Here is a 20,971-nt window from a genome sequence, read left to right on the forward strand (position 1 = left end):
CTTCCTTCCAATATGGCTAGTCTCTCCTACCACTCTCTCCAACTTCTTATAAGATAAGTTCTCTTTTTATGTGTTTAAAAATTTTGCTTAGTTCTCTTAGATTTCTTAGGAATAAGATAGATTTGTTAGGTTTGATAGTTTGTTCTATTTGGGTGTTATTGATTTGATGAATTGGTTTGTAAGAGATGTGTGTTAGATTTGTTAGAATTGGGTTTTATTGGATTTGATGATTTGGTTTTGATTAATTGGATTTGATGAATTTGTTTAGTTTTTTTAGGGATGGGTATAAGATTTTTATACATTTTATAATTTTTGATATATTTTGTTTGTTTTTTACAATGGTTTCTAATATTGTTAGTATTTATTTTATACATTTTATTTATTTTCAGTTAAGTATATATTGTATATTATGAATTTTTGATATTGTTAAGTATATATTGTTATTTTTTGGAACAATTTTTAGTGTTTTTTAACAATTTCTTGTTTTGGGTTTTTAGAATATATTTTCTCAAAGTTTTAAACTTCTGAATTTAAATATTTAAGCATTTAGATAATAAATATTTTTAGTATTTAATTAAAATTGTATAATTATGCTAATTTTATTTTTCTAAAATTTTAATTTTTTTTTAATATTATATATATAATCCGTCGGTAATTCCGTCGGTATAATGAGAAATTTACGAATCGTTAGCCGTCAGAAATTCGTCAGTAAAACGACTGTCAGAAATCCGTTGGTAGAATTTCTGTCAGAAATCCGTCGGATAAACTTCTGTCGGAAATCCGTCAGTAATGTCTGACGGATTTCTGACAGAATAATTTTTCCGACAATCTAGATCCGACGGACGTTTCTGTCGGTTTTTGGTCAGTAATGCGTGTTTCCGACGGCTATCTGACAGATATGCCTGTCAGATCTAAGCTGTTTTCTTATAGTGATATATTATTTTCTTTATCTGTTTTTTGTTCTTAAAGAAAAAATTATAGAGCTTTTTTTTTTTTACATTATAGAGATTACATCTATGATCTATCACCATAAGATCCAGGTTGGATTCTGTGTTGTTAATGTTTGGGCTTGAATATGATGAAACATAATTAATTGAGCTTGTGAGGAAGGTGTAAATGTGTTATATATATAGGTTTTAATAAGGTTCAACCACATTTTCCCATTTACATATTTAATTATTTGGTTTTCGAAGACCACTCCTAAAGTCATAGCTCAACTGGGTTAAAAAAAAAAATGATTCAAGGAAGTTTAAGGAGTTATTTGATCTCAAAATGACAAAATCTCTCTCTAATAAAATAAAGAGTTCATTTAGTAACAAAGAATTCCAAAATCATAGTGGCAACAACAATTGAAAGAAACTACTGTCCAGTCTGTCCGTTACGTAAAATGGATATCGTATCATGGAAAGAACTAAAGAGACAAAGTGTAGTGAATTTTCAATCCATGACCATGACCATGACCACGATAAAACAAACCTCAAGGATCGTATCAGACACACAGGACATTGCTAAGATATCCTTATAAGACATAGAGGTCCACATGTCGAAGATATGATTGTTTCTCTGTCGAATTTTTAAGTGTTTGACTGAGATGCTAAATCAAGAACGAGGACACGGAACATCAAGCAGTGCATGAAGAACTTATGTACAATTTATCATTCGATCGATGTGGATCATCATCAGTGGAAAAGTGTTCTAATTTCGATTGTGACGAAACTATATCAAAGGTTATGTCAATCAGTTTCACCATGGCTTTAGTTCAATCGAATCACAGAAACAAAAATTAGGGTCATGAAGCTGGCCATGGCATCTTTTTCCATCGGTTTGGATTTAAAGATTCAAATCTTTATGATACTTTGTTGTTGAGAAGAACATTGGTACATTACATCACAAACAAATAAAATCTAGCAGAATTCATTAAGTTTACGGGTGAGAAAATATGTTAGAATAAACGAAAAGTAAATTCAAAAGATTGAACACATATGGAGTGGGGGAAGAAGCTGTTTTTGATATTTGCACACAATGATAAAACTTCAGATGATCAATTGAACAACATCATCATCATCACCATACCATCTTTTTTGATGAATTAAGACAGAAAAAAGAAAAAAGCTTGAGAACGACAATGGAGGACCCCAAGATACATACTTCGGTATTAGATGGGGCAATGATTTTTTCAGCAAACCAGAAGAAGATCCCAGAAGCAACTAGAAGCAAGTACCTTCTGGAGGTTGAACAAGCTTACGGTTATGTGACGTGGCCATTTCCTTCTTCAGCTGTGTCAGTATATCCTCCATTGTGTACTCTCTTTGCCAGTTTGCAAGAAGCCCAAATTTCTTAGGTTCCACCTATACACACACATATACGCATTAAAAAGTTACAGTACATCCAAAGGAACAAGACAGAGAATGAGAAGGAAGGTGGCGAGTTTAGGCGTACCACTCCTGTTTCGTGGTTGACACAACCCATGTTAACACGTGAATGGAACCGGACAGTTGGAGGTTTCTCAGGGTAATCTTTGTCACAAAAGAGCTTCAACTGATAGATTCTACCTTCATGAACAGTCTACACATAGGAGGACATACATCTGTTAGTACAAGTAGAAGAAGCCACTAAAAAGTTGTCAATAATAAGATCAATGCTTCTTAAAACACTTGTTAGCAAATAAAAGCAAAAGATATAACTACGTTGTGAGGACCGATGATGGTGCCAGTCCAAGAACGCATATAGATGTCATCTCCATCATCCATTCCATAGCTCACGGTTCCATCTCCAATACCTTTCTCCCCACGTTCAAGCTCCTCCAACAACCGAAAATTCCTCGGAACTATAACGTAATAAGAAAACACAACTCATATCACAACGCAATCATTTTTAAATTTTAAACAGGAGAATTGCAAACACATAAAAAAAAACATCTTTCTAATCAAAAAAGAGAATCGAAAACATCAATTTAACAATTATCCACAAACACTTCCTATGTTCTAAGGTCCTAGAAGCAATCAAACACAAGAATTGGGAACATCAGCTAATCATTTTCAGATAATTATTAGAATCAACTGATCAATCTACATACATGAAGACTTGTATAAACAGAGCGATCAGACTAAAAACAGAGTAATGAAATTGGCGAAAGGCGAAAGATCAAAGAATCAATTTTTTAATTTTATATAATAGATCGACGAAACCCATGAGAACAATCTCAAAAACCCTATCGATCAAACACACAAATAAAACCCAATACGAGTTCTAAAAACCCTAACTAACCCAATAATACGGATTCACAAAACCCTAGAAAAATGAACAATCAAAACGAGAACAGACCCGAAAGAATCGAAATATTTGTTTACCAACAACACTAGATCCTCCTGAGCCAAGAGTCATAATCGATAAAGTTGTGGTTTGGATCCGACTGATTTTGAGATCTGATCGAGTACAGAGAGAGAGAGAGAGGCGAGGCGAGATGAGATGAACGCTAAAGGGGAGAAATCGAGAGAGAATCTGGTGAAAAGACAGAAAGCTAAAACGTGAGGGGCAAATTTAGACAAATTGGGTACTTTCGGGGAGAGGGAAAAGGTTAAATATTTTTCAACTTTACCACCTACAAGTTTGTTTTTTCTATTGTTAAATTCCTACAAGTTATAATAGTTACAGAAACACCCACTCGTTTACGAATCATTCTTTGACTCGATATTTCCTTCTTCTATTTTCTTTTCGGTCAACAAACTAAAAGATCAGTTCAAACGAGCCAATTAGAAAGAAAAACATTTACATAAATGAGTAAGTGCGAAACTGAACAAACATATCGCGCCAGCTTATCCGCTTTACCATTCTGCAAACTAGGGATCAAGACCAAAGAGAAAATGGTGAATTCATCCTTATCAGCTTCAATCTCATCCAGATAAATCATGAAAGCAGACCACTCAGAAGGCGAAGACACTATCTTCACCAAGTCATCGCAATCTATTAGGAAGACAACATTCTGATTATCTGCGCCAATCATACACCTCATCGTCCATACCAGAGCTTCAACCTCAGCGTGAAAAGGTGAAAGACTACGACGGAGGTTGGTTGCTCCCATAGTTGGGGGCTCCCCTACAGAGGATAGACAATACCACCCGCGACCAATATATTGGTATGACGCTTTCCATGACCCATCCACAAAACAGTTATAACTCGTAACATGTCTACCCACCCCAAAAATATTGTCACTCGCAGGACCCGTTCGGATATCGCCATATGGAGGATTCGCTGAAACTTCAGCCTGCACCGAAGACCAAACCTTGAATTCATCCTCCGTTAGCCAAAAAATTGCAAGTGGATTAGAGTCGAAGTTGCTAAAAACTTTATCATTCCACGCCTTCCAAATATACCATAAAAGCCAAGTATAGAAATCTGCCAAGGGAACCTGCTGAAAAATCCATATTTGCATAAATCGACGAGGAAGGAAAAAAACCCCGGCCCCGTCGGAAATGGGGATAATGCCTAAACATGTCTCGCCGGAGGACACTCAAAAAAAACATGATTGATTGTCTCTTTCAACCAACCACAAAGCGCACACTTAATATCACAACCCATTCCGCATTGCCCGGAGATTCGTGGTTGTTGCGACACAGCCAGTGAGTACTTGTCACATAAAATGCCTAAGTTTTGGAGGACACCGAATCTGCCAAACAAAGGCTTGTAATGGAATAATATTGGGGCGAGAAGCTGTCGTAACAGTGGAAACGACCTTATGCTGCCGCAAAGTATTATAGCCTGATTTGACCGTATAAATGCCATTTTTTGTGAGATGCCAGTCCAACCTATTTGGTGAGGGATAACTTCCCAAAGGTATAGCCGAAATGATGGTAACATCCTCCGGTACAAAAGTAGCCAAAAACAAAGCCATATACCAGGAGTTTGAACTCCTGTCAATGAGAATATTAACTCGAAGCGAAGGGTCGAAAGACGACTCTGTGCGCAGTGCTGGTCTCGGGAGTTGAGCAGGAATGCAGAGATCAGACCATACCAATATGGAATTACCGGATCCTACCCGTTTAATGAATCCTTTGTTTACCAGAGAACGAGCAGAAACCATCCTCCACCATCCGTAAAATACCGCAGTATTCCACTTTTTCTTCTATCGCGCTATAATTTTTTTCATTATATATTTAAAATTCATATTTCCTAAATTTAATTACAATTTCGTTCTAACTTATCATTGTATTAGAAATATAGAACGAAATTGTAATTATTGTATTAGAAATATAAAACTGTTAATTGTTAGCGCAAAATACCTATTATAAATAAAAAGAAGGAAATCAAATATTATTGTTTTATAAAAAAATAAGGAAATATGCGTTTAAACTTTGCAAACATATGATATGAAAAGCTCAAAGTCTTTTTTTTTCTTTCTAAGTGTGGATTTTTTTGACATGAAAATATATATTTATATACATATATATGAAACTTATTTAAATTATGATTTCAGAATCTCTAGATTTGTAACTAAATTATAGTAAAATGAAAATGACATGTCAAATCTAACTAAACTATAAAAATGACACGTCAAATCTAACTAAACTATGAAAATGACATGTCAAATTTCTATTAGACAAAAATTCTATTTCGTCGTACTTTCCTTAATAAATACAAAAATTTAAAATCATATTATTCAACACATTTTATAGAATTCAGTACTTAGAAATAGAAGAAATACCATAAAATACACCAAACAAGTTTTAGTAAGTTTGTTTAAACTTTGAAGAACCCTTCTCAAATTTTAAGTTTGTAAAATTTCTTGATACTTTTGTATTTGATGGAAATACACTATGAATAACCTTAATTCTGAAAACCGGAATTAATGCCGATGAAACCTAAGCAACTCCATTATTAGCATACTACCAATTTGATTCTTAATACTATATAGTTCGAGACGTGTCAATTTATTTTCTTTGCCTTAAATGTTTTTTAGTACTTTTTAAAATGAACTTTCCGTTTTATTTGGCGTTTTCGATTACCTCTTAAAATATACATAAACTCAAACACCAAAACTAGCGTTTGAAACAATCAAACTCAACTCTTGATGAATATCAGTGATCATCGTTCATGTCTTTGGCTTTCAAAATGTTAAAACATGAACCATGGACGGCCACGAAACAGAAATGATCTCTCTGTCAATTTTTGCATATAAAAATAGAGATTAACACTTAATAATATGATTTTTATATAGAGGACTTTACAAAGAACATTAAATTCATCATCCCAAACTCAAAAAGTCCAAATTCGAAATCCATTACTTCATAAGAAGTTTCTAATTAAAGGTGATCAAATGGGTGGTGGTTTTGCAGTTGGGGCAACGTTGACGTTCTTGCAAGACCAAAGAATACATCATACATCTGCAACATCCCACCACCACCATGTCCAGCAACTCTTCTTCATCAACCCACGACGATGCAACCTCCTCCTTCACTTCCTCCACCGTCGACAGGCACGAGCTTTGCGATGATAACGTGTCCGTAGATGATGATCTTCCTACAAACCTCCGATTAGGAACCACCGGCTCCGCCATCCTCGCCACTGGCTCGAGTCTGACTCTTTTACCGTTCTTGTTTCTCATTTTGAAACTTCGGACTCGTCGAGAGGGTTTTTTTTTTGTTTTGTTTTTTCTTTGTGTTGTTCTAGGTGATGGGTTTGATGATACTATGGCTTATGTGTGTATATATAAGGAAGAAGAGGAGCTAAATATGATTAAGAATTAATAAATGTTGAATAAAGTGATTATGTTATGGAGAGAGAAAATAGTACTTTTTATTTATTTAGTCATAATTTTATTAAATGGAGGTGGGAAAAAAGAGTAAAGAACAGTAGAGAGACAAATATATGAAACAAAAGGCGATTCAGTAAACAATGCATTAGTGCATCTACACCAATGCATCAAACTATTTATTGCTTAAATGTATAGGGGAAGGGTTAGATCTTACAATTTTTAAAAGGAAAATGAATGATTTATTTAGAATACTTTCTATTCGATTTTAAACTATTCAATTTTTTTAGTAATAGTTGAATGTTTATGCAAAAAAAGGTAGAATACTTTCTATTGTGAAAATAATTTAAATAGTCACAATCTAAAAAATGGGTTACAATAACACTAACTAATAATAATTCAAACTCATTAAAAAATAATATCTACAAACTACTTTTCAGAAAAATAAAATAAAATAATTAGTAGTACGTTTATATCGTGAAGCGTCCGTTAAAACGACGGTTTCAGACTCCAGCTAAAAAAACCTTTTTTATGATTAGTAACCAAATGGACGTTGCAAAAGTACCTTTGAAACTCAACTAGTTTCTAAATTCTGAATATAAATCAATGTTTTTGGTGGTAATATTTTTTGACAATACTGAAAAATGAAAGATATCCTACTATATTAATTGGGAAGTACAAATATGAAACTAACCTTAAATGTGTAAAAAATTACATTCAATTACCATTAGAAAAACTTAATTAAGATTAATAAATTAATTCAGATTAATAAATTAATTAAATTAATATAATTAATAAAAAACAAAAATCGGGGATACATTAAATAAAATAAATTGTAGAAAAGTAAAAAAAAAATATCTGAATCAAACTAATCCGTATTAAAAAAAAATTAACAGCTAAAAATTTAAAAATCTAATCAAATAAAATCTACGACTACAAATTTTATCCTACTATATTAATTGAGAAGTACAAATATGAAACTAACGTGTAAAAAATATATTCAATTGCCATTAAAAAACTTAATTAAGATTAATTAATTAATTAAATAAATAAAATTAATTAAAAATGAAATCAGAGACACATCAAATAAAATAAATTGTAGAAAAGTAAAAAGAATCTATTAGAATCAAAACTAATTTGTACTTAAGAAAAAATTAACAGATAAGATTTTAAAAACCAAATCGCATAAAATATACAACTACAAATTTTATCAAAAACAAGAAAAGGAAGCCACAGAAAAAAAAAAACAATGAATGTTGTTTTCAAAGAGACTTTTTAGAATTTTTACTAGCTATATTTAGTTGCTCTTTTTTACATGTTAGTAATGATTGTGTTTAGTTGACAAGGGTTTAAACAATTTTATTCATTAAATACAAATGTTTTATTGACAGGTTTTCAATAAATATTTTTAAAATACAAAAATTATAATATAAGCAAACCAAATTTTTAATCACAAACTATTATAAATAATATAATAATAAAATAAATTATTACAAATTTTTATTAAAAAAATGTTCAGCCCACGGTTCTCCGCGAGTTAGTACCTAATTATTAATGTATGTGACTAGTTATGGTAAACCATTAAGATGTTTCTAATTTCCATATTCACTAATCACTAATCATTCTAAATAATCAAACGAAAATTGGAAATAAATTATGTTTATTTGTTTTTAGTTTGTCCATACATAATCGATAGGGATAGAAAATGAAAGATTAAAACAAAAGAAAATGAAATTAACAGGAACTAGAGGCCAACAACTAAAATACAGATATAGTAGCTGTTAATAACTTAGTAATCTCTCGTGTATTAAATGCTTCACAATTCAGAGGACAATCAAATTTTAAATGATTTGTAGACTAGTAAAAAATTAAACGACAGTTATGCAACAGGGTTTTTAAACTTTAGGCGATTACACAACAGGGAAGCCCAAAATGGGATGATTTGTAAAAGAAGCCTCTTTATTTTTATTTTTTAAAAATTTGCTTCAGAAGATTATCAGATCTTTAGCAAAAAAAAAAAAAAAAAAAAAAAGAAGTTTATTCCTAATAAATAATTAGATAATGTCAAATACTACCATTGACCTTCCATAAAATCTTATACCTCAGCATCAGTTATTTGCCATGTGAAGCAATTTAATGGAAGTTAATGGTAGCTTTTAATTGATTCTACAATTTGTATTCTTGTGTTATCTTAATCCCTCATTCATGTGTTCAAAAAAAAAAAAAAAAAAATCCCTCATTCATTACAAATCTGAAGAGTGAAGGGGATAACTTCTCTCATTCTCTAATTATGTTTCAAGTCACTAAGAAGGACGATTGAGCAAGTTGTATATGTAAATTATTAAGTTGCTTGCTTAATGATCCCATGCATGGTTGTATATGATCGAAATCAAAACAGAAACATTTGCTCCAAAGTCCAAAGTATGTTCATTTCAAGATTGGTCGGTTGTGGTCAGAACCGTTTCTATATATGAGCTTGAAACAGTAATGTGAAGGTTGAAACTAAAAACATCAAAACATATGTAGTTTGCTTTCACTGATGGATGATTCTGGAAGAGGATCGATGTCTATATAAATTATCTTGTTCTGGTTATTAGAGGATTCCTTGTTCCACTGTCCAAACACTACCCCATTTGGACTTTTTATTCCTCATTATACGGAAAATTTAAATTTTGGTTATGCGACATACCGGATTATCCGTTTTTCAATTAAAGCACTCGCAGCTTGTCCAAAATCATCTCTTCCTCGTCAACTTGATTCTTCATTCAATTATTTGTTTTAGACTTTTTGAAACATTAATGTTTATGACATCTACATGAAGAAATAGACATGCAACGTCAACTACTATAAAATCAATATACATCTTCACCCTGTTAAATAAATATAATATTTAACTATATAAATATTAATACAAAATTGCAGCTTGGTGATTTGGACTTTAGAGGAGTTTTATATGATTTATGCCATGTACTCTGGTATTTTTCATGGTTCAATTGGTCAAATATTTGATAAATGAATAATATTACGTGTGGGATCATCAATAGCTAAAAAACTTGTGCGAACATAATTAAATACACCAATGAAAAAAAAATGGATGTATACATTTTAAATTTTATCGTACCATTTTGAATTTTACTATACTTTCAAGCCTGATTCTGAATTTAATTTGCATATATAAATAATATATTAAGAGACATAACAACATCGGACAGTTTGGCCGAGTGGTCTAAGGCGCCAGATTTAGGCTCTGGTCCGAAAGGGCGTGGGTTCAAATCCCACAGCTGTCAATTTCTCTTTTTTTTTTTTTTTTAAATTCTTCGCTTTAATTTAACTTCGCCGGAGAATTTCGAAGCTCAGCTGAAGAATCAATCAATGGCGAGAACTCTAACGAACCGATTTGAATCTCGCTTTTTGATTCGTTTCCTTGAATCTCCGAGTCTATTCGCTTCCTGCTTCACGAATTCGAGATCTCTTCAAACCCTAGCCTACGAAGAAGTCCGATCCTCCGGCGATCGGAAGAATGAGTCTACAGCTCTCATCCTTCACGGCCTCCTCGGCTCCGGAAGAAACTGGAGATCGTTTTCTCGTTCCCTCGCATCGTCTCTCTCCGTCTCCTCTGCTTCTGGTATGTCTCTCTCTGTGATCTGTATCTTAAGCTTTTAATTTGATATATCGATTAATTACTTTTTGTTTTGTGTGTGTGCATAGATTGGAAGATGGTACTGGTTGATCTGAGGAACCATGGAAGATCTGCGGAGGTGGAAGGGCTTAATCCGCCTCATAGTCTTGTGAATTCAGCTAAAGATTTAGCTGATTTGGTGAAATCAAATGGTTGGAAATGGCCTGATGTGGTGATTGGTCATTCTTTGGGAGGTAAAGTGGCTTTGCAGTTCATGGAGAGTTGTGCTCGTGGTGATTATGGTGAATCAGCTTCTCCTCCTAAACAGGTATTGGACTAAAGTGACTACACTTGTTTGATCAAAAGGATCACTTCTGATAGTATATGTTGGTTTGTTCATTGTTTGGTTGTAAATTCTTATGATTAATGCAAGTTTAAAGAGCTCTTGTAGGATGACCAATGTGTGTTTTTCTTTGGGGAATGATGATGATGACCATAGCAAAGTTTTGTTTGTTGTTGTTCTCTCTCTTTGATGCAGAACAGCTATGGGTGCTAGACTCTGTCCCTGGGGAAGTCAAGGCAGAGAAAAGTGATGGTGAAGTAGAGAAAGTTCTGAAGACGTTGCAGAGTTTACCTTCACCAATCCCTTCCCGCAAGTAAAGTCTCATTCTTTTTGTGGGTCTTGGTGTTTGTTTATAGCTTAGTAGTTCCATTTACGGTTAATGTTCATAAGCATTTACATGCTAGTAGATACGTACTGCTCACTTATGATATGAAATCTCGGGTATGTGGTGTATAACATCAGTCCTGATTTGGCTGTTGTTGCGGATGCCAAGGGCATTTTATTTTGATTTTGGCATGTATCAGTAAAGTAAGCACGGATATGCATGTAGATAAGTGGGAATAAAGACTATGCTTATATGGTTCCTTCTAGCTGATTATGTTACACATGTCAATGTCGCTCCTTTTAGCTTGTTTGTATATAAATCCAATCTCGTGCCCCTCAAACATTGCTATGTGATTCTAGGTGGCTGGTGGATCATATGATCGAACTTGGGTTTACAAGATCGTTATCCGAGTGGATTGGCAGCAATCTCAAGAGATCTGGAGACTCAGAGACATGGGCCTTTAACCTTGATGGAGCTGTCCAAATGTTCAACTCTTACAGGTTTCTTTCCCCTCATAAGAACCAACGACTATAATTAATATTTATAGAAGGACTTGATAGCAGACTAAGGAAGGAGACTCCAAATGAAGCAAATACTCTGCTTCATTTGGAGTCTCCTTCCTTAGTCTGCTATCAGGACTTTCCTCAAGATTTTACTTTATTCATATGACTCCTCACTTGTATCATTGCAGGGAGACTTCATACTGGTCTTTGCTAGAGAACCCGCCGAAAGAGACAGAGATATCTTTCGTGATAGCAGAAAAGAGTGACCGATGGGACCAGGATACAACTCAGCGGCTTGAAACAATTGCTAACCAGAGACAAAATGTTTCAGAAGGAAAGGTAGCAACTCATCTTCTTCGTAACTCCGGCCATTGGGTACACACAGACAATCCAAAGGGATTACTGGAGATAGTGAGTTCCAACTTCTTGTCCACACACAAGTAGACGTTACAAGAATTGCATCAGTCTTTGATTTGTTTATCTATCTCTTGCTCTGTATTCATAATTTCATATGCAGAAATAGCAAAAATCAAATTGCGACTAATTACTTTGTTTCCCGTTTGCGTTCATGATTTTGCGTTTGCATTTCCTTCCAACAGTGTAAAAACATGTTTAGAAGGATCTAATAATAATGTTACTAGGCATGTTAAAACTTAAAAGCCGGGGGAAAACGATATTCATGGGCCATAAATTATTGGGCCTTATTAGGCCGTAACATTATACTACTTTAACCCTAACAAAAATTTCAACTATTAAAGCAGCTATTCTGGTTCGTCTCTTATGCTAGCTTAAGGCGGAACAGAAAAAAAAAAAACAAAAACCCTAGTTGCAGCTTTTTCCTCTTCATCCTTGATCCCGTTCGAAACCATGGTAAGCTTCGTCTTAAGTTAGCTTGTGTTTCATGGATTTTAGTGATTAGAAGATATAATCTGGAGCTCCTTTTCTGGTACTGTGTGGTAGTTTAGAGTGAGAAAATGTTCCTGAAACAATCCTTTTCTTCGAATTTCGTTCTGAACCATTTGATTTCTTTTTTGAAAAATTGGGATTTTAGATCTAGTATTGAATTATCGATTTGAGAGTATAATAATGCTAGTTTTGTTGTGTGTGTGTGGAATATTGTAGTCGAAGAGAAAGACAAAAGAGCCAAAGGTGGAGAATGTGACACTAGGACCAACTGTTCGTGAAGGAGAATATGTCTTCGGAGTTGTTCACATCTTTGCTTCATTCAACGACACTTTCATTGTTAGTGGCTTTGCTTCTTCTGTGTCCTTTTTAAAAATTGTTTGAGCAAAACCAAAATTGAATTTTGTATTTGCAGCACGTGACTGATTTGTCTGGACGGGAAACACTTGTTCGCATCACTGGTAACTCTCTCTCTGAATCCTTTGGTAGTTGTAAGAACATACTGAGATGATCCTTTAGTTAACTAAGATGCTGTTGTGTATATTATTATGAACCTTTATAGTTTATTGTGCGTGAGTGTGAAATGAATTTCTTTAAGCTCTGCCCTTAATACAAATTGTTTTGTTTATGCCTGCACAAATGGCTCCCCTAATATAACCAAGTTAGATACGGTAGTTTCTGGTATTATGGTCATATCTATTTGCTGCTAATGTTGATGTTTTAATTTTGAATCCTATAGGTGGAATGAAGGTGAAAGCCGACAGGGACGAGTCCTCACCTTATGCAGCTATGCTTGCTGCACAAGATGTCGCTCAGCGATGCAAGGTACGAGCCAAGAAAATGCATTACCAAGCTAATAGTGTTAGTGTTGGATAAGCCTTCTTTGTAAATGTGTAATCGGTTTGTGATTATATTTTCGCAACATAGGAACTCGGAATCACTGCCATACATGTGAAGCTCCGTGCCACTGGTGGTAACAAGACCAAAACCCCCGGTCCTGGTGCTCAGTCTGCTCTAAGAGCCCTTGCCCGTTCTGGCATGAAAATTGGTCGCATTGGTAAAATTATCTATCTTCATCTACAAATTGTTTTGTTGTATCTTTAATCAAATAAAATCACTCACATTGTTCTTGTTTTTCCTCAGAGGATGTGACTCCAATCCCAACTGACAGTACTCGAAGAAAGAGTGGAAGAAGAGGAAGGAGGCTATGAGTTTTTTATGGCGTTGCTGGGATCCCTTTATGTGCTCTACTACTCTATATTTAGCTCTCTCAATGTTTCATTTTGATCTTTTCTTAGAATGATAAGAGTTTTGGTTTTACCATGCTTTTCTTATAATCTCAACTCTTAACAGCTTTTTGAATCTTCTGTTATATGACCTTAAGATATTCACAATCTAGTATCTTTTAAACATCTTAGATTTGGAACTGGTTCTTGTCAATCGCTGAGATCTCCATTCAGAAAAAGGCAAACAAACGAATAGTTTATACTTTATAATAAATACTAGTGACGGCTTCATAAACTTGCATACAAACAACAACAGCAAAAGTAACAAAGCACATATAAACTGGTTTTGACCGAAGCCAAAACTCTGAAGTTTTTAGCTCAGTTACCAGCACTCATGTGAAGCTGCACTAGCGAAGCATAAACCCCACCGTCGATATTGATCAACGTCTCGTGAGTACCTTTCTCAGCGATCACACCGTTTTTAACGACGGCAATGACGTCAGCGTTTTTAATTGTCGATAACCGGTGAGCCACCACGACCGTGGTTCGGTTCACCATCACTCGGTCTAGCGCATCTTGAACCACTCGCTCCGATTCCGCATCAAGAGCGCTCGTTGCTTCGTCCAAAAGCAATATTTTCGGCTCTTTCACGATGGCTCGTGCTATAGCCACGCGCTGTTTCTGTCCTCCTGATAACTGAATCCCTCTCTCTCCCACCACTGTGTCGTAACCCTAATAATTGTATTGCTTGAGATGTAAGTAAGTTTCGAACAAAAAAAAAACAGAGCTCTTGTAAACATATTCTGTTTTTTTTTTCTACCCTTACCTGTTGTATGCTAGAGATGAATTTGTGTGCATTGGCGAGTTCTGCAGCGGCTATGATCTCAGACTCTGTTGCAGCGTCTTCACTTCCTTTGCCATAAGCAATGTTGGCTCGAATCGTGTCGTTGAACAAGACAGGTTCTTGTCCCACAAGTCCCATTTGTTGTCTCAACCATTTCAATTGCAGCTTGTTGAGCTCAACTCCGTCTAGTGTTATATGACCCGAATCCGGATCGTAAAATCTTTGCAACAGTGAGATCACCGTGGATTTCCCTGACCCGCTTTCTCCTACCAAAGCAACCGTCTGAAAGAAAAAACACAGAAGCTGATCAGAAACTTACAATTTCCTAATTAAGAGATAGTTAGGGTTTTCCTCTTTTTACTTTTCCTGCACGAATGGTTAAGCAAAGATCGCGAAAGATTTGAATGTCTGGTCTTGCCGGATAAGTGAAGCTTAAGTGACGAAGCTCAATATCTCCTTTAACATTCTCCAACACTGTCCCTGACTCATCGCTCGAGTCTATCTTTGATTTCCTATCGATGATTGCAAAGATCGACGCAGCTGCAGCCTTGGCTTTGCTTGAATCTGGAGCGAAAGAACTCGACTGAGATATCCCAACCGCCGCCATAGATAACCCAAAGAACACCTAGATCAAGATCCAATCTTCATTACTAGCTAGATCACACACATATTTTAAGCAATGATTAGGAATATATATACGTTGTTACCTGGAAAACATCATTGAAACTAGTCTTGCCGTCTTCAACCAATCTAGCCCCCGCATAGAAGCTTGTCGCGTAGACACAAAACAGAATGAAGAAGGAAACTCCAGTCCCTAATCCGCTGATGAAACCTTGTTTTATTCCGTCTTTGATTGGACCTTCGCATTGCTTCTTATACATCTGCATCACTTTCTCCTCCGCGCAGAATGACGCAACTGTTCTTATACTCCCCACCGCATCATTCGCTACCTGACTGGCCTTCTCGTACTTCGACTGCAAAGTTAATTCAAAATCAGAGCACGTTTCTTGATCCACAAGAAACAAAACCTAGGACTTTTACAAAACCTTAAAAAGAGATGGGACCAAACTGATTGATGTACAAACTAACCTTTGCGTCGGCGCTGAATCCTTTCATGAACTTGACTTGAAAGAAACCATTTATAGCAATAAGAGGAAGCAACACTAATATTATAAGCGCCAATTCCCAACTCGCAGTGAACGCAATAATCAATCCAGCCGCAGCAGAAGCAGCGTTTTGAACCGCTAGAGACAATGCATCTCCAACTAGAGCCCTAATCAAAGCAGCATCAGCGGATAGCCTTGCCCCCATTGTACCACTCGAGTTATGTGGCTCATCGAACCATCCAACTTCCATGTGAACCGCTCTCTCAAAACACATTGATCGAATCCTTCGAATCAGTTTTCCTCCAGCTACCGCAAACAGATACATTTGAGTCGGTGGGACGATCAACGAAGTTACTCCAAGAGCCACAAATATGATCGCCCAAAATCTTGAATCTTTCTTTAACTCGTCAGCTGGTTTGAAAAATGCTTCGATGACTCTTGAAAGCAGAATCCCAAAAAGCGGGAAAACCGTGCCATTAATTGCCGCTGCTAAGGTTCCTAGAAGTAGAACCGGGATCTCAGGTTTGTTTAGAGCTGCGATTCTTGTGAGTGATACTTTTGGGAGTTGTTCTTTGCCCGCTGTTTCACTTTCCTCTTGGCCTACTTGTTGTTGGCTACTGCTATCAACCGACACGCTAATAACAGATTCCTCAACCGAACATATGTCTGATGGTTTGGCATCTTGACCCTTGTTGTTTATCTCTTGTAACTGGATGAGTTGCGAATAAGCTCCCTCAGAGTCTTTTAACAAGTCAGAATGCGAACCTTTTTCCACTATTTTACCGCGGTGAATTACTGCAATCATATCAGCATTTCTAACTGTGCTTAACCTATGTGCGACAATGACCGTAGTCCTGTTAACCATGACTCTATCTAAAGCCTCTTGAACAACTCTTTCGGATTCTACATCAAGCGCACTTGTTGCTTCATCAAGAAGCAAAATCCTTGGATTTTTAAGAATAGCTCTCGCAATAGCTATCCTCTGTTTCTGTCCTCCGGAGAGCTGCGTCCCGTGCTCTCCTACCATTGTATTCAACCCTTGAGGTAACTTATCTATAAACGTTGCCGCATTCGCTAGCTCCGTCGCTGCTTTAATCTCTTGAACCGTCGCGTTTTCTTTCCCGTAGGCGATATTCTCCATGATGCTAGACGAAAACAGAACCGGTTCTTGGCTGACCAATCCGATTTTGCTTCTGATCCATTTCAACTGAAACTCCTTGAGGTTAACTCCATCGATGAGTACTTCTCCGGCTTTCGGATCGTAGAATCTCTCGATCAAACTAATCACCGTAGATTTGCCACTTCCACTTTCTCCTACTAATGCTGCTGTTGCACCGCTAGGGATAAACAGAGAGAATCCAACGAATATATCTTCGTCAGGCCTCGCCGGGTAACTAAAATGCACATCCTTAAGTTCAATGTCTCCTCTTATATCTTCAAGAACCTTTCCATTTACGTCGTAAGCATCTATCATAGGCTTTCTTTTGATCGTCTCAAACATCTTATATGCTGCAGCTTGACCCGCGGTAAATGCGGTTACACATGGAGATGTTTGCCCAAGCGACCTAAACAAGACAAAAATAGAACAAAGACTGTTAGGAAGTGAAAAAGACAATGATCTAATATATATATATAGATGTGATTGTCTATCTAGACAGCTTACTTTGAAGCAACAACCACAATGAGGATCACATTAATCACAGCGCCACCAGTATACCCTTTTTCGAGTATCATCTTCCCACCAAACCAAATAGCCAAAGCATAGCTGCTGAAAAACACAAAGGACATTACTCCAAATCCTAAACCAGTTGAGAAATCTTGTTGAATGCTTGACTTATACGCCGATGTTATCAACTTCTTGTAGCTGTTAATAGCTTGCTTCTCTCCCGTAAAAGAAGCAACCTTTTAAACCAACACCAAAAACAAACAATAGTTAAGCAACAAATCTTAGTTAAAGTTTAATTTTGTATCTTAGAAAAATTGAGTTTTATATACCGTTCGGATAGACCCGATTGTTTGTTCAACAACAGTTGCTGCTTTTGAATAAGCGGCTTGTCCCCGAGAAGCAGTTCGAGTGACTATAAGTGCTATGGCTGCACCAGTCATTACATTAAGAGGAATTGAAGTTGACATAATCAATGTTAGTAACCATCCTTTAATGAAAGCTAAAACAAATCCGCCCACGGAAGTAGATATCAGCTGAATAAACCTCCCAACCTGCAAGATTCAAGAAAAGTAACACACTTTTTAAAATGAAATCCAATTATTATTATTATAAGCCTGAAACCACAATATATGTCCAGTGTTAGTAAGCACAATATATATTTATTACCTTCTCACCCATAGCATCTTGTATAAGAACAGTATCTCCCGACATTCTACCAACCACCTCTCCTGTGTTTGTGTCGACATCGAAAAATCCAATGTCTTGTCTCAAGACTGTTTTCAGATACGTACTTCTTATCCTCGCAGCTTGTCTCTCTCCTGTGATCATCCAACAAGCCACCTCTACGAAAACAAACAAAACATCACCTCCCTATAATTGACTAATCATTATGTAAAATAATTCAATATGGAGAAGCCAAAAACACAAAACTTTTCTTCTTAACTCTTCAATCTTATGAATAATTGCAAGAGGGTTATGGCTTACGAAGAAACGCAGCTCCTAGTGTTCCAAGTGCAAGGTAGACGAATTTAAGACAAACCTATTAAAAGAAACATAATCAGTAAAATGTGAAGTAAGAATTCTAAAAAATTAAATTTTAAACAGTACCATTAATTATGTATACCTTTGAGACAACATCGACAATGTCTTTGTTATTCTGATTATGTCCAAAGGAATCAATGAGATCACCAAACAACAATGTAACGAGAGGTATTGAAACACCATTCCCAATAGCTCCGAGTGAGCCACAGATCATCAAGAAGACATCAAACGAATCTGCAAACGCAAATAGCTTGTAGAAAGGAACTGTCTTGGTCTTTTCATCGTTTTCTCCTTCTTTAGGGCTTTTCGACGTTGAAGGTTCATGTGAAACAGAGTCCATTTCCGGCGCTGACACAAAATCAGATAGTTTTTGAGATATCTGATGACACCCAGATCGAGATCAACGGGTATATATAATTAAAAAGAACTACAAAGTTACCACCTTTTCCTTCTTCTTTAACTTTCTTTTTTTCTTATCTAAAACCCAAAAAAAAAGACGAAATTTATTTAAAAAGACGAAGCAGAGGGAAAAAAGAAAACGCACTCTCCATGCTTTTGGCTCAACTCACAAAATTAGAGATCAAAAAGAGAAAGAAGTTGAAAGAGAACAGACCTGAAAGATGTGGTGAGAAACTACACAATATATTTTGTTTGTGTTTTGGGTTTTACGAAAATTGCTTGAGAAGCAAGGAGAGTGGCTGTGAATGGAGAGTGGGTTTTGTGTAATGGAGTGTGCCTTTTGTGTCGATATAAAGACCAAATATAATAACGACGTTTCGTATGCACATGGTCCAGTAATACAGTATGTACATATGTCTCCATTCAACACGTTTGTGTTTATAAACAGTTCATACACAAAAAAATATTAAAAATAACTTGTGAACTATTGGGTTTGAATGATGACCACGGTCAGGATAGACAAACCCATCAACGGTTTAGTCTGCTTTGTTTTATGGGCAGTAACAAATCGTTACAGATCAACTCTAATTGTATGTAAAAGTGGTCGGGAGTTGGTCTATAGCGGTTTTCTTTCTATTTATTTAGACTACACTACTATAGACTATATTTAATAATTGGTAAAATAACGGTTTAATCTGTAGATGAGTTTTTTTCCCCTGACCGCCGTCACAATTCATAATATATGCTGGATAATTTAGATGTTCTATGTGCAGTTCATAATTTTAAAATTTTCTCTTAGTTTATTTAAATTTAACTACATGTAATAAACTGAAATACATTGTTTATACTTATTGATCTTTATATTATTACTACATTTGGTATCTGCCCGTTGCACGAGAATTAAATCTCAAAACATTTTTTATCAATATAAAATTTTAAGCACAAATATAATCATTCAAATTTTTGAGCATAAATCTATAAAAACACTAAATTTACTTTACTAAATGATATACAACATAGATATTGTAGACTATAATGTTCCCTTGACAAATGAATAATTTGATATATATCATGTGGTAACAAATTTCACCTCAAAAATTGTAGGAAGAATAAACAGCATCGATGACTACTTCATGATTTTTTATCTATAAGAGAATAACTTTCTTATTCATTTTCCATGAAAATATTCTTTAGAGGCTTTGGTGTTAATTATCGATTGTTAACCTTATTATATATATTATTTATGTATGTATCATTTATGATTAGATGATGATATTAACATAACACTATTTCGTATAAAATATGAATTATTAAATCTCATGAACATGACTTAGTGAAAGAGACATATATAATATCATAATAATATTTTTACCAAGTTTTTCTTAACCATCGAAACAAGTGCAGCGTACCATATTAGAATTCTCGACCAATTTATGAATGTGCTTATCTTATCTCATTTTCCATGATTATATGGCTAAACGGTTAAGCCCGACTTGGAATCTAATAATATATTTAATAATTTATGTCAGGTTTCTTTCTACAAACTCATTAGTTTTATACAATAGTGAGATTTCAAAGATTTTATGTTAGTCATGTGCATCATTACTTTTCAAGTTTTAGCAATTTATTTTAAACACTTTTAATTATAATTTTTTGGTCATTATCTACGATGCACTTACTGCCTTTCGACATTTACTTTATTTTCACATTCTATTCGCTCATATATAATATGTATTAGACTGTAAATTCATTTTCAAGACATATTATGACTATTTTATTTTTAATTACTATTTTTCAATACTCAAATTTGGATTAAAAGCATTTGATTCAATTTATGAAAGATCAAATTTGTTTTTCTTTTTGATCATGTTATAAACTAATATTTCACTTTCAATTCTATTTATTTTCTGTTTAAAATTTTATAAATACAATTACATAAATGTTATTTGATTCTACCATGAATTTACAAATTTACTTCTATTCTAAAACTTATTAACACATTTTAAATTTTAAATTATGATCAGTTTGAAAAAAAGTTGAATTATATTATTACTACTAATTAAAACTTTAAAATATTTTTTTCTATTTAACATTTTATTTATTTTACATTGTTCATTTTTTATTTTTTAAACTTTCTATTAATCATAAGTAACATAAATGTGTACTAAATAAATATATTAAGTTTAATTCAATGCATAAAAAAAATGTTGCTATTCTCAATAAATTATCTCTGACACGGTTCCCAATG

At 34.8% G+C, this 20,971-nt stretch overlaps 6 protein-coding genes and 1 non-coding gene across 12 annotated transcripts; 3 read left to right on the forward strand and 4 right to left on the reverse strand.

Moving 5' to 3' along the window:
• Nucleotides 1–1,988: 1,988 nt before the first annotated feature.
• LOC104711806 (ubiquitin-conjugating enzyme E2 variant 1D) lies at nt 1,989–3,611 on the reverse strand. Of its 4 annotated transcripts, none has more exons than XM_010428570.3 (4): nt 3,351–3,611; nt 2,688–2,827; nt 2,440–2,565; nt 1,989–2,348 (listed from the first exon to the last, which is right to left on the reverse strand). In XM_010428570.3, the coding sequence occupies exons 1-4, from the start codon at nt 3,382–3,384 to the stop codon at nt 2,208–2,210; spliced, it is 441 nt and encodes a 146-aa protein (XP_010426872.1). In that variant the 5' UTR covers nt 3,385–3,611; the 3' UTR covers nt 1,989–2,207. The 4 variants fall into 4 exon arrangements, with proteins under 4 accessions (XP_010426872.1, XP_010426871.1, XP_087321134.1 ...); XM_010428569.3 differs by having other exon boundaries at nt 2,685–2,827; nt 3,351–3,556; XM_087465008.1 differs by having other exon boundaries at nt 3,325–3,551.
• Nucleotides 3,612–3,739: 128 nt separating this feature from the next.
• LOC147938948 (uncharacterized) lies at nt 3,740–5,080 on the reverse strand. The gene is made up of 2 exons (XM_087465812.1): nt 4,733–5,080; nt 3,740–4,360 (listed from the first exon to the last, which is right to left on the reverse strand). The coding sequence occupies exons 1-2, from the start codon at nt 5,078–5,080 to the stop codon at nt 3,740–3,742; spliced, it is 969 nt and encodes a 322-aa protein (XP_087321938.1).
• Nucleotides 5,081–6,184: 1,104 nt separating this feature from the next.
• On the reverse strand, nt 6,185–6,692 carry LOC104711807 (protein GL2-INTERACTING REPRESSOR 1-like). Its single transcript, XM_010428571.3, has one exon. The coding sequence runs from the start codon at nt 6,599–6,601 to the stop codon at nt 6,296–6,298; it is 306 nt and encodes a 101-aa protein (XP_010426873.1). The 5' UTR covers nt 6,602–6,692; the 3' UTR covers nt 6,185–6,295.
• A 3,262-nt stretch (nt 6,693–9,954) lies between these two features.
• LOC104711808 (uncharacterized) lies at nt 9,955–12,197 on the forward strand. 2 transcript variants are annotated; one of them, XM_010428572.3, is made up of 5 exons: nt 9,955–10,373; nt 10,457–10,695; nt 10,911–11,023; nt 11,395–11,535; nt 11,727–12,197. In XM_010428572.3, the coding sequence occupies exons 1-5, from the start codon at nt 10,121–10,123 to the stop codon at nt 11,980–11,982; spliced, it is 1,002 nt and encodes a 333-aa protein (XP_010426874.1). In that variant the 5' UTR covers nt 9,955–10,120; the 3' UTR covers nt 11,983–12,197. The 2 variants fall into 2 exon arrangements, 1 of the variants encoding a protein (XP_010426874.1); XR_015566064.1 differs by having other exon boundaries at nt 10,011–10,373; nt 10,906–11,023.
• TRNAL-UAG (transfer RNA leucine (anticodon UAG)) lies at nt 9,956–10,035 on the forward strand. The gene has a single exon. It is a non-coding gene; the product is annotated as a tRNA-Leu (tRNA).
• A 95-nt stretch (nt 12,198–12,292) lies between the features above and the next one.
• On the forward strand, nt 12,293–13,853 carry LOC104711809 (small ribosomal subunit protein uS11x-like). The gene is made up of 6 exons (XM_010428575.3): nt 12,293–12,408; nt 12,661–12,780; nt 12,857–12,902; nt 13,181–13,266; nt 13,369–13,498; nt 13,585–13,853. The coding sequence occupies exons 1-6, from the start codon at nt 12,406–12,408 to the stop codon at nt 13,650–13,652; spliced, it is 453 nt and encodes a 150-aa protein (XP_010426877.1). The 5' UTR covers nt 12,293–12,405; the 3' UTR covers nt 13,653–13,853.
• A 21-nt stretch (nt 13,854–13,874) lies between these two features.
• Nucleotides 13,875–19,061, reverse strand: LOC104711810 (ABC transporter B family member 11-like). Of its 2 annotated transcripts, none has more exons than XM_087465009.1 (11): nt 18,767–19,061; nt 18,407–18,672; nt 18,268–18,322; nt 17,950–18,125; nt 17,613–17,834; nt 17,281–17,519; nt 15,601–17,182; nt 15,219–15,485; nt 14,873–15,136; nt 14,494–14,793; nt 13,875–14,399 (listed from the first exon to the last, which is right to left on the reverse strand). In XM_087465009.1, the coding sequence occupies exons 2-11, from the start codon at nt 18,662–18,664 to the stop codon at nt 14,046–14,048; spliced, it is 3,717 nt and encodes a 1,238-aa protein (XP_087321135.1). In that variant the 5' UTR covers nt 18,665–18,672; nt 18,767–19,061; the 3' UTR covers nt 13,875–14,045. The 2 variants fall into 2 exon arrangements, with proteins under 2 accessions (XP_087321135.1, XP_087321136.1); XM_087465010.1 differs by having other exon boundaries at nt 18,938–19,011.
• Nucleotides 19,062–20,971: the final 1,910 nt, after the last annotated feature.

The sequence above is a fragment of the Camelina sativa genome, chromosome 9 (genome assembly GCF_030686135.1).
Source record: "Camelina sativa cultivar CO46 ecotype springtype chromosome 9, ASM3068613v1".
In the NCBI taxonomy this organism is placed as follows: domain Eukaryota; kingdom Viridiplantae; phylum Streptophyta; class Magnoliopsida; order Brassicales; family Brassicaceae; genus Camelina; species Camelina sativa.

What these genes read in the sequence shown, in the direction of transcription:
- LOC104711806 (XM_010428569.3), bottom strand. Translation starts at nt 3,384, where the DNA reads ATGACTCTTGGCTCAGGAGGATCTAGTGTTGTTG. An exon ending in AGGAGGATCTAGTGTTGTTG is followed by an intron (nt 2,828 to 3,350) that starts GTAAACAAATAT and finishes ATTACGTTATAG; the next exon opens with TTCCGAGGAATTTTCGGTTG. An exon ending in TCATCGGTCCTCACAACGTA is followed by an intron (nt 2,566 to 2,684) that starts GTTATATCTTTT and finishes TCCTATGTGTAG; the next exon opens with ACTGTTCATGAAGGTAGAAT.
- LOC147938948 (XM_087465812.1), bottom strand. Translation starts at nt 5,080, where the DNA reads ATGGTTTCTGCTCGTTCTCTGGTAAACAAAGGATTCATTAAACGGGTA. An exon ending in ATACTTTGCGGCAGCATAAG is followed by an intron (nt 4,361 to 4,732) that starts GTCGTTTCCACT and finishes TATATTTGGAAG; the next exon opens with GCGTGGAATGATAAAGTTTT.
- LOC104711807 (XM_010428571.3), bottom strand. Translation starts at nt 6,601, where the DNA reads ATGAGAAACAAGAACGGTAAAAGAGTCAGACTCGAGCCAGTGGCGAGG.
- LOC104711808 (XM_010428572.3), top strand. Translation starts at nt 10,121, where the DNA reads ATGGCGAGAACTCTAACGAACCGATTTGAATCTCGCTTTTTGATTCGT. An exon ending in CAGCTTCTCCTCCTAAACAG is followed by an intron (nt 10,696 to 10,910) that starts GTATTGGACTAA and finishes GATGCAGAACAG; the next exon opens with CTATGGGTGCTAGACTCTGT. An exon ending in CAAATGTTCAACTCTTACAG is followed by an intron (nt 11,536 to 11,726) that starts GTTTCTTTCCCC and finishes GTATCATTGCAG; the next exon opens with GGAGACTTCATACTGGTCTT.
- LOC104711809 (XM_010428575.3), top strand. An exon ending in CATTCAACGACACTTTCATT is followed by an intron (nt 12,781 to 12,856) that starts GTTAGTGGCTTT and finishes TTGTATTTGCAG; the next exon opens with CACGTGACTGATTTGTCTGG. An exon ending in CATGAAAATTGGTCGCATTG is followed by an intron (nt 13,499 to 13,584) that starts GTAAAATTATCT and finishes GTTTTTCCTCAG; the next exon opens with AGGATGTGACTCCAATCCCA.
- LOC104711810 (XM_087465009.1), bottom strand. Translation starts at nt 18,664, where the DNA reads ATGGACTCTGTTTCACATGAACCTTCAACGTCGAAAAGCCCTAAAGAA. An exon ending in TAACCATTCGTGCAGGAAAA is followed by an intron (nt 14,794 to 14,872) that starts GTAAAAAGAGGA and finishes TTTTTCTTTCAG; the next exon opens with ACGGTTGCTTTGGTAGGAGA. An exon ending in TCATCTCTAGCATACAACAG is followed by an intron (nt 14,400 to 14,493) that starts GTAAGGGTAGAA and finishes TACAATTATTAG; the next exon opens with GGTTACGACACAGTGGTGGG.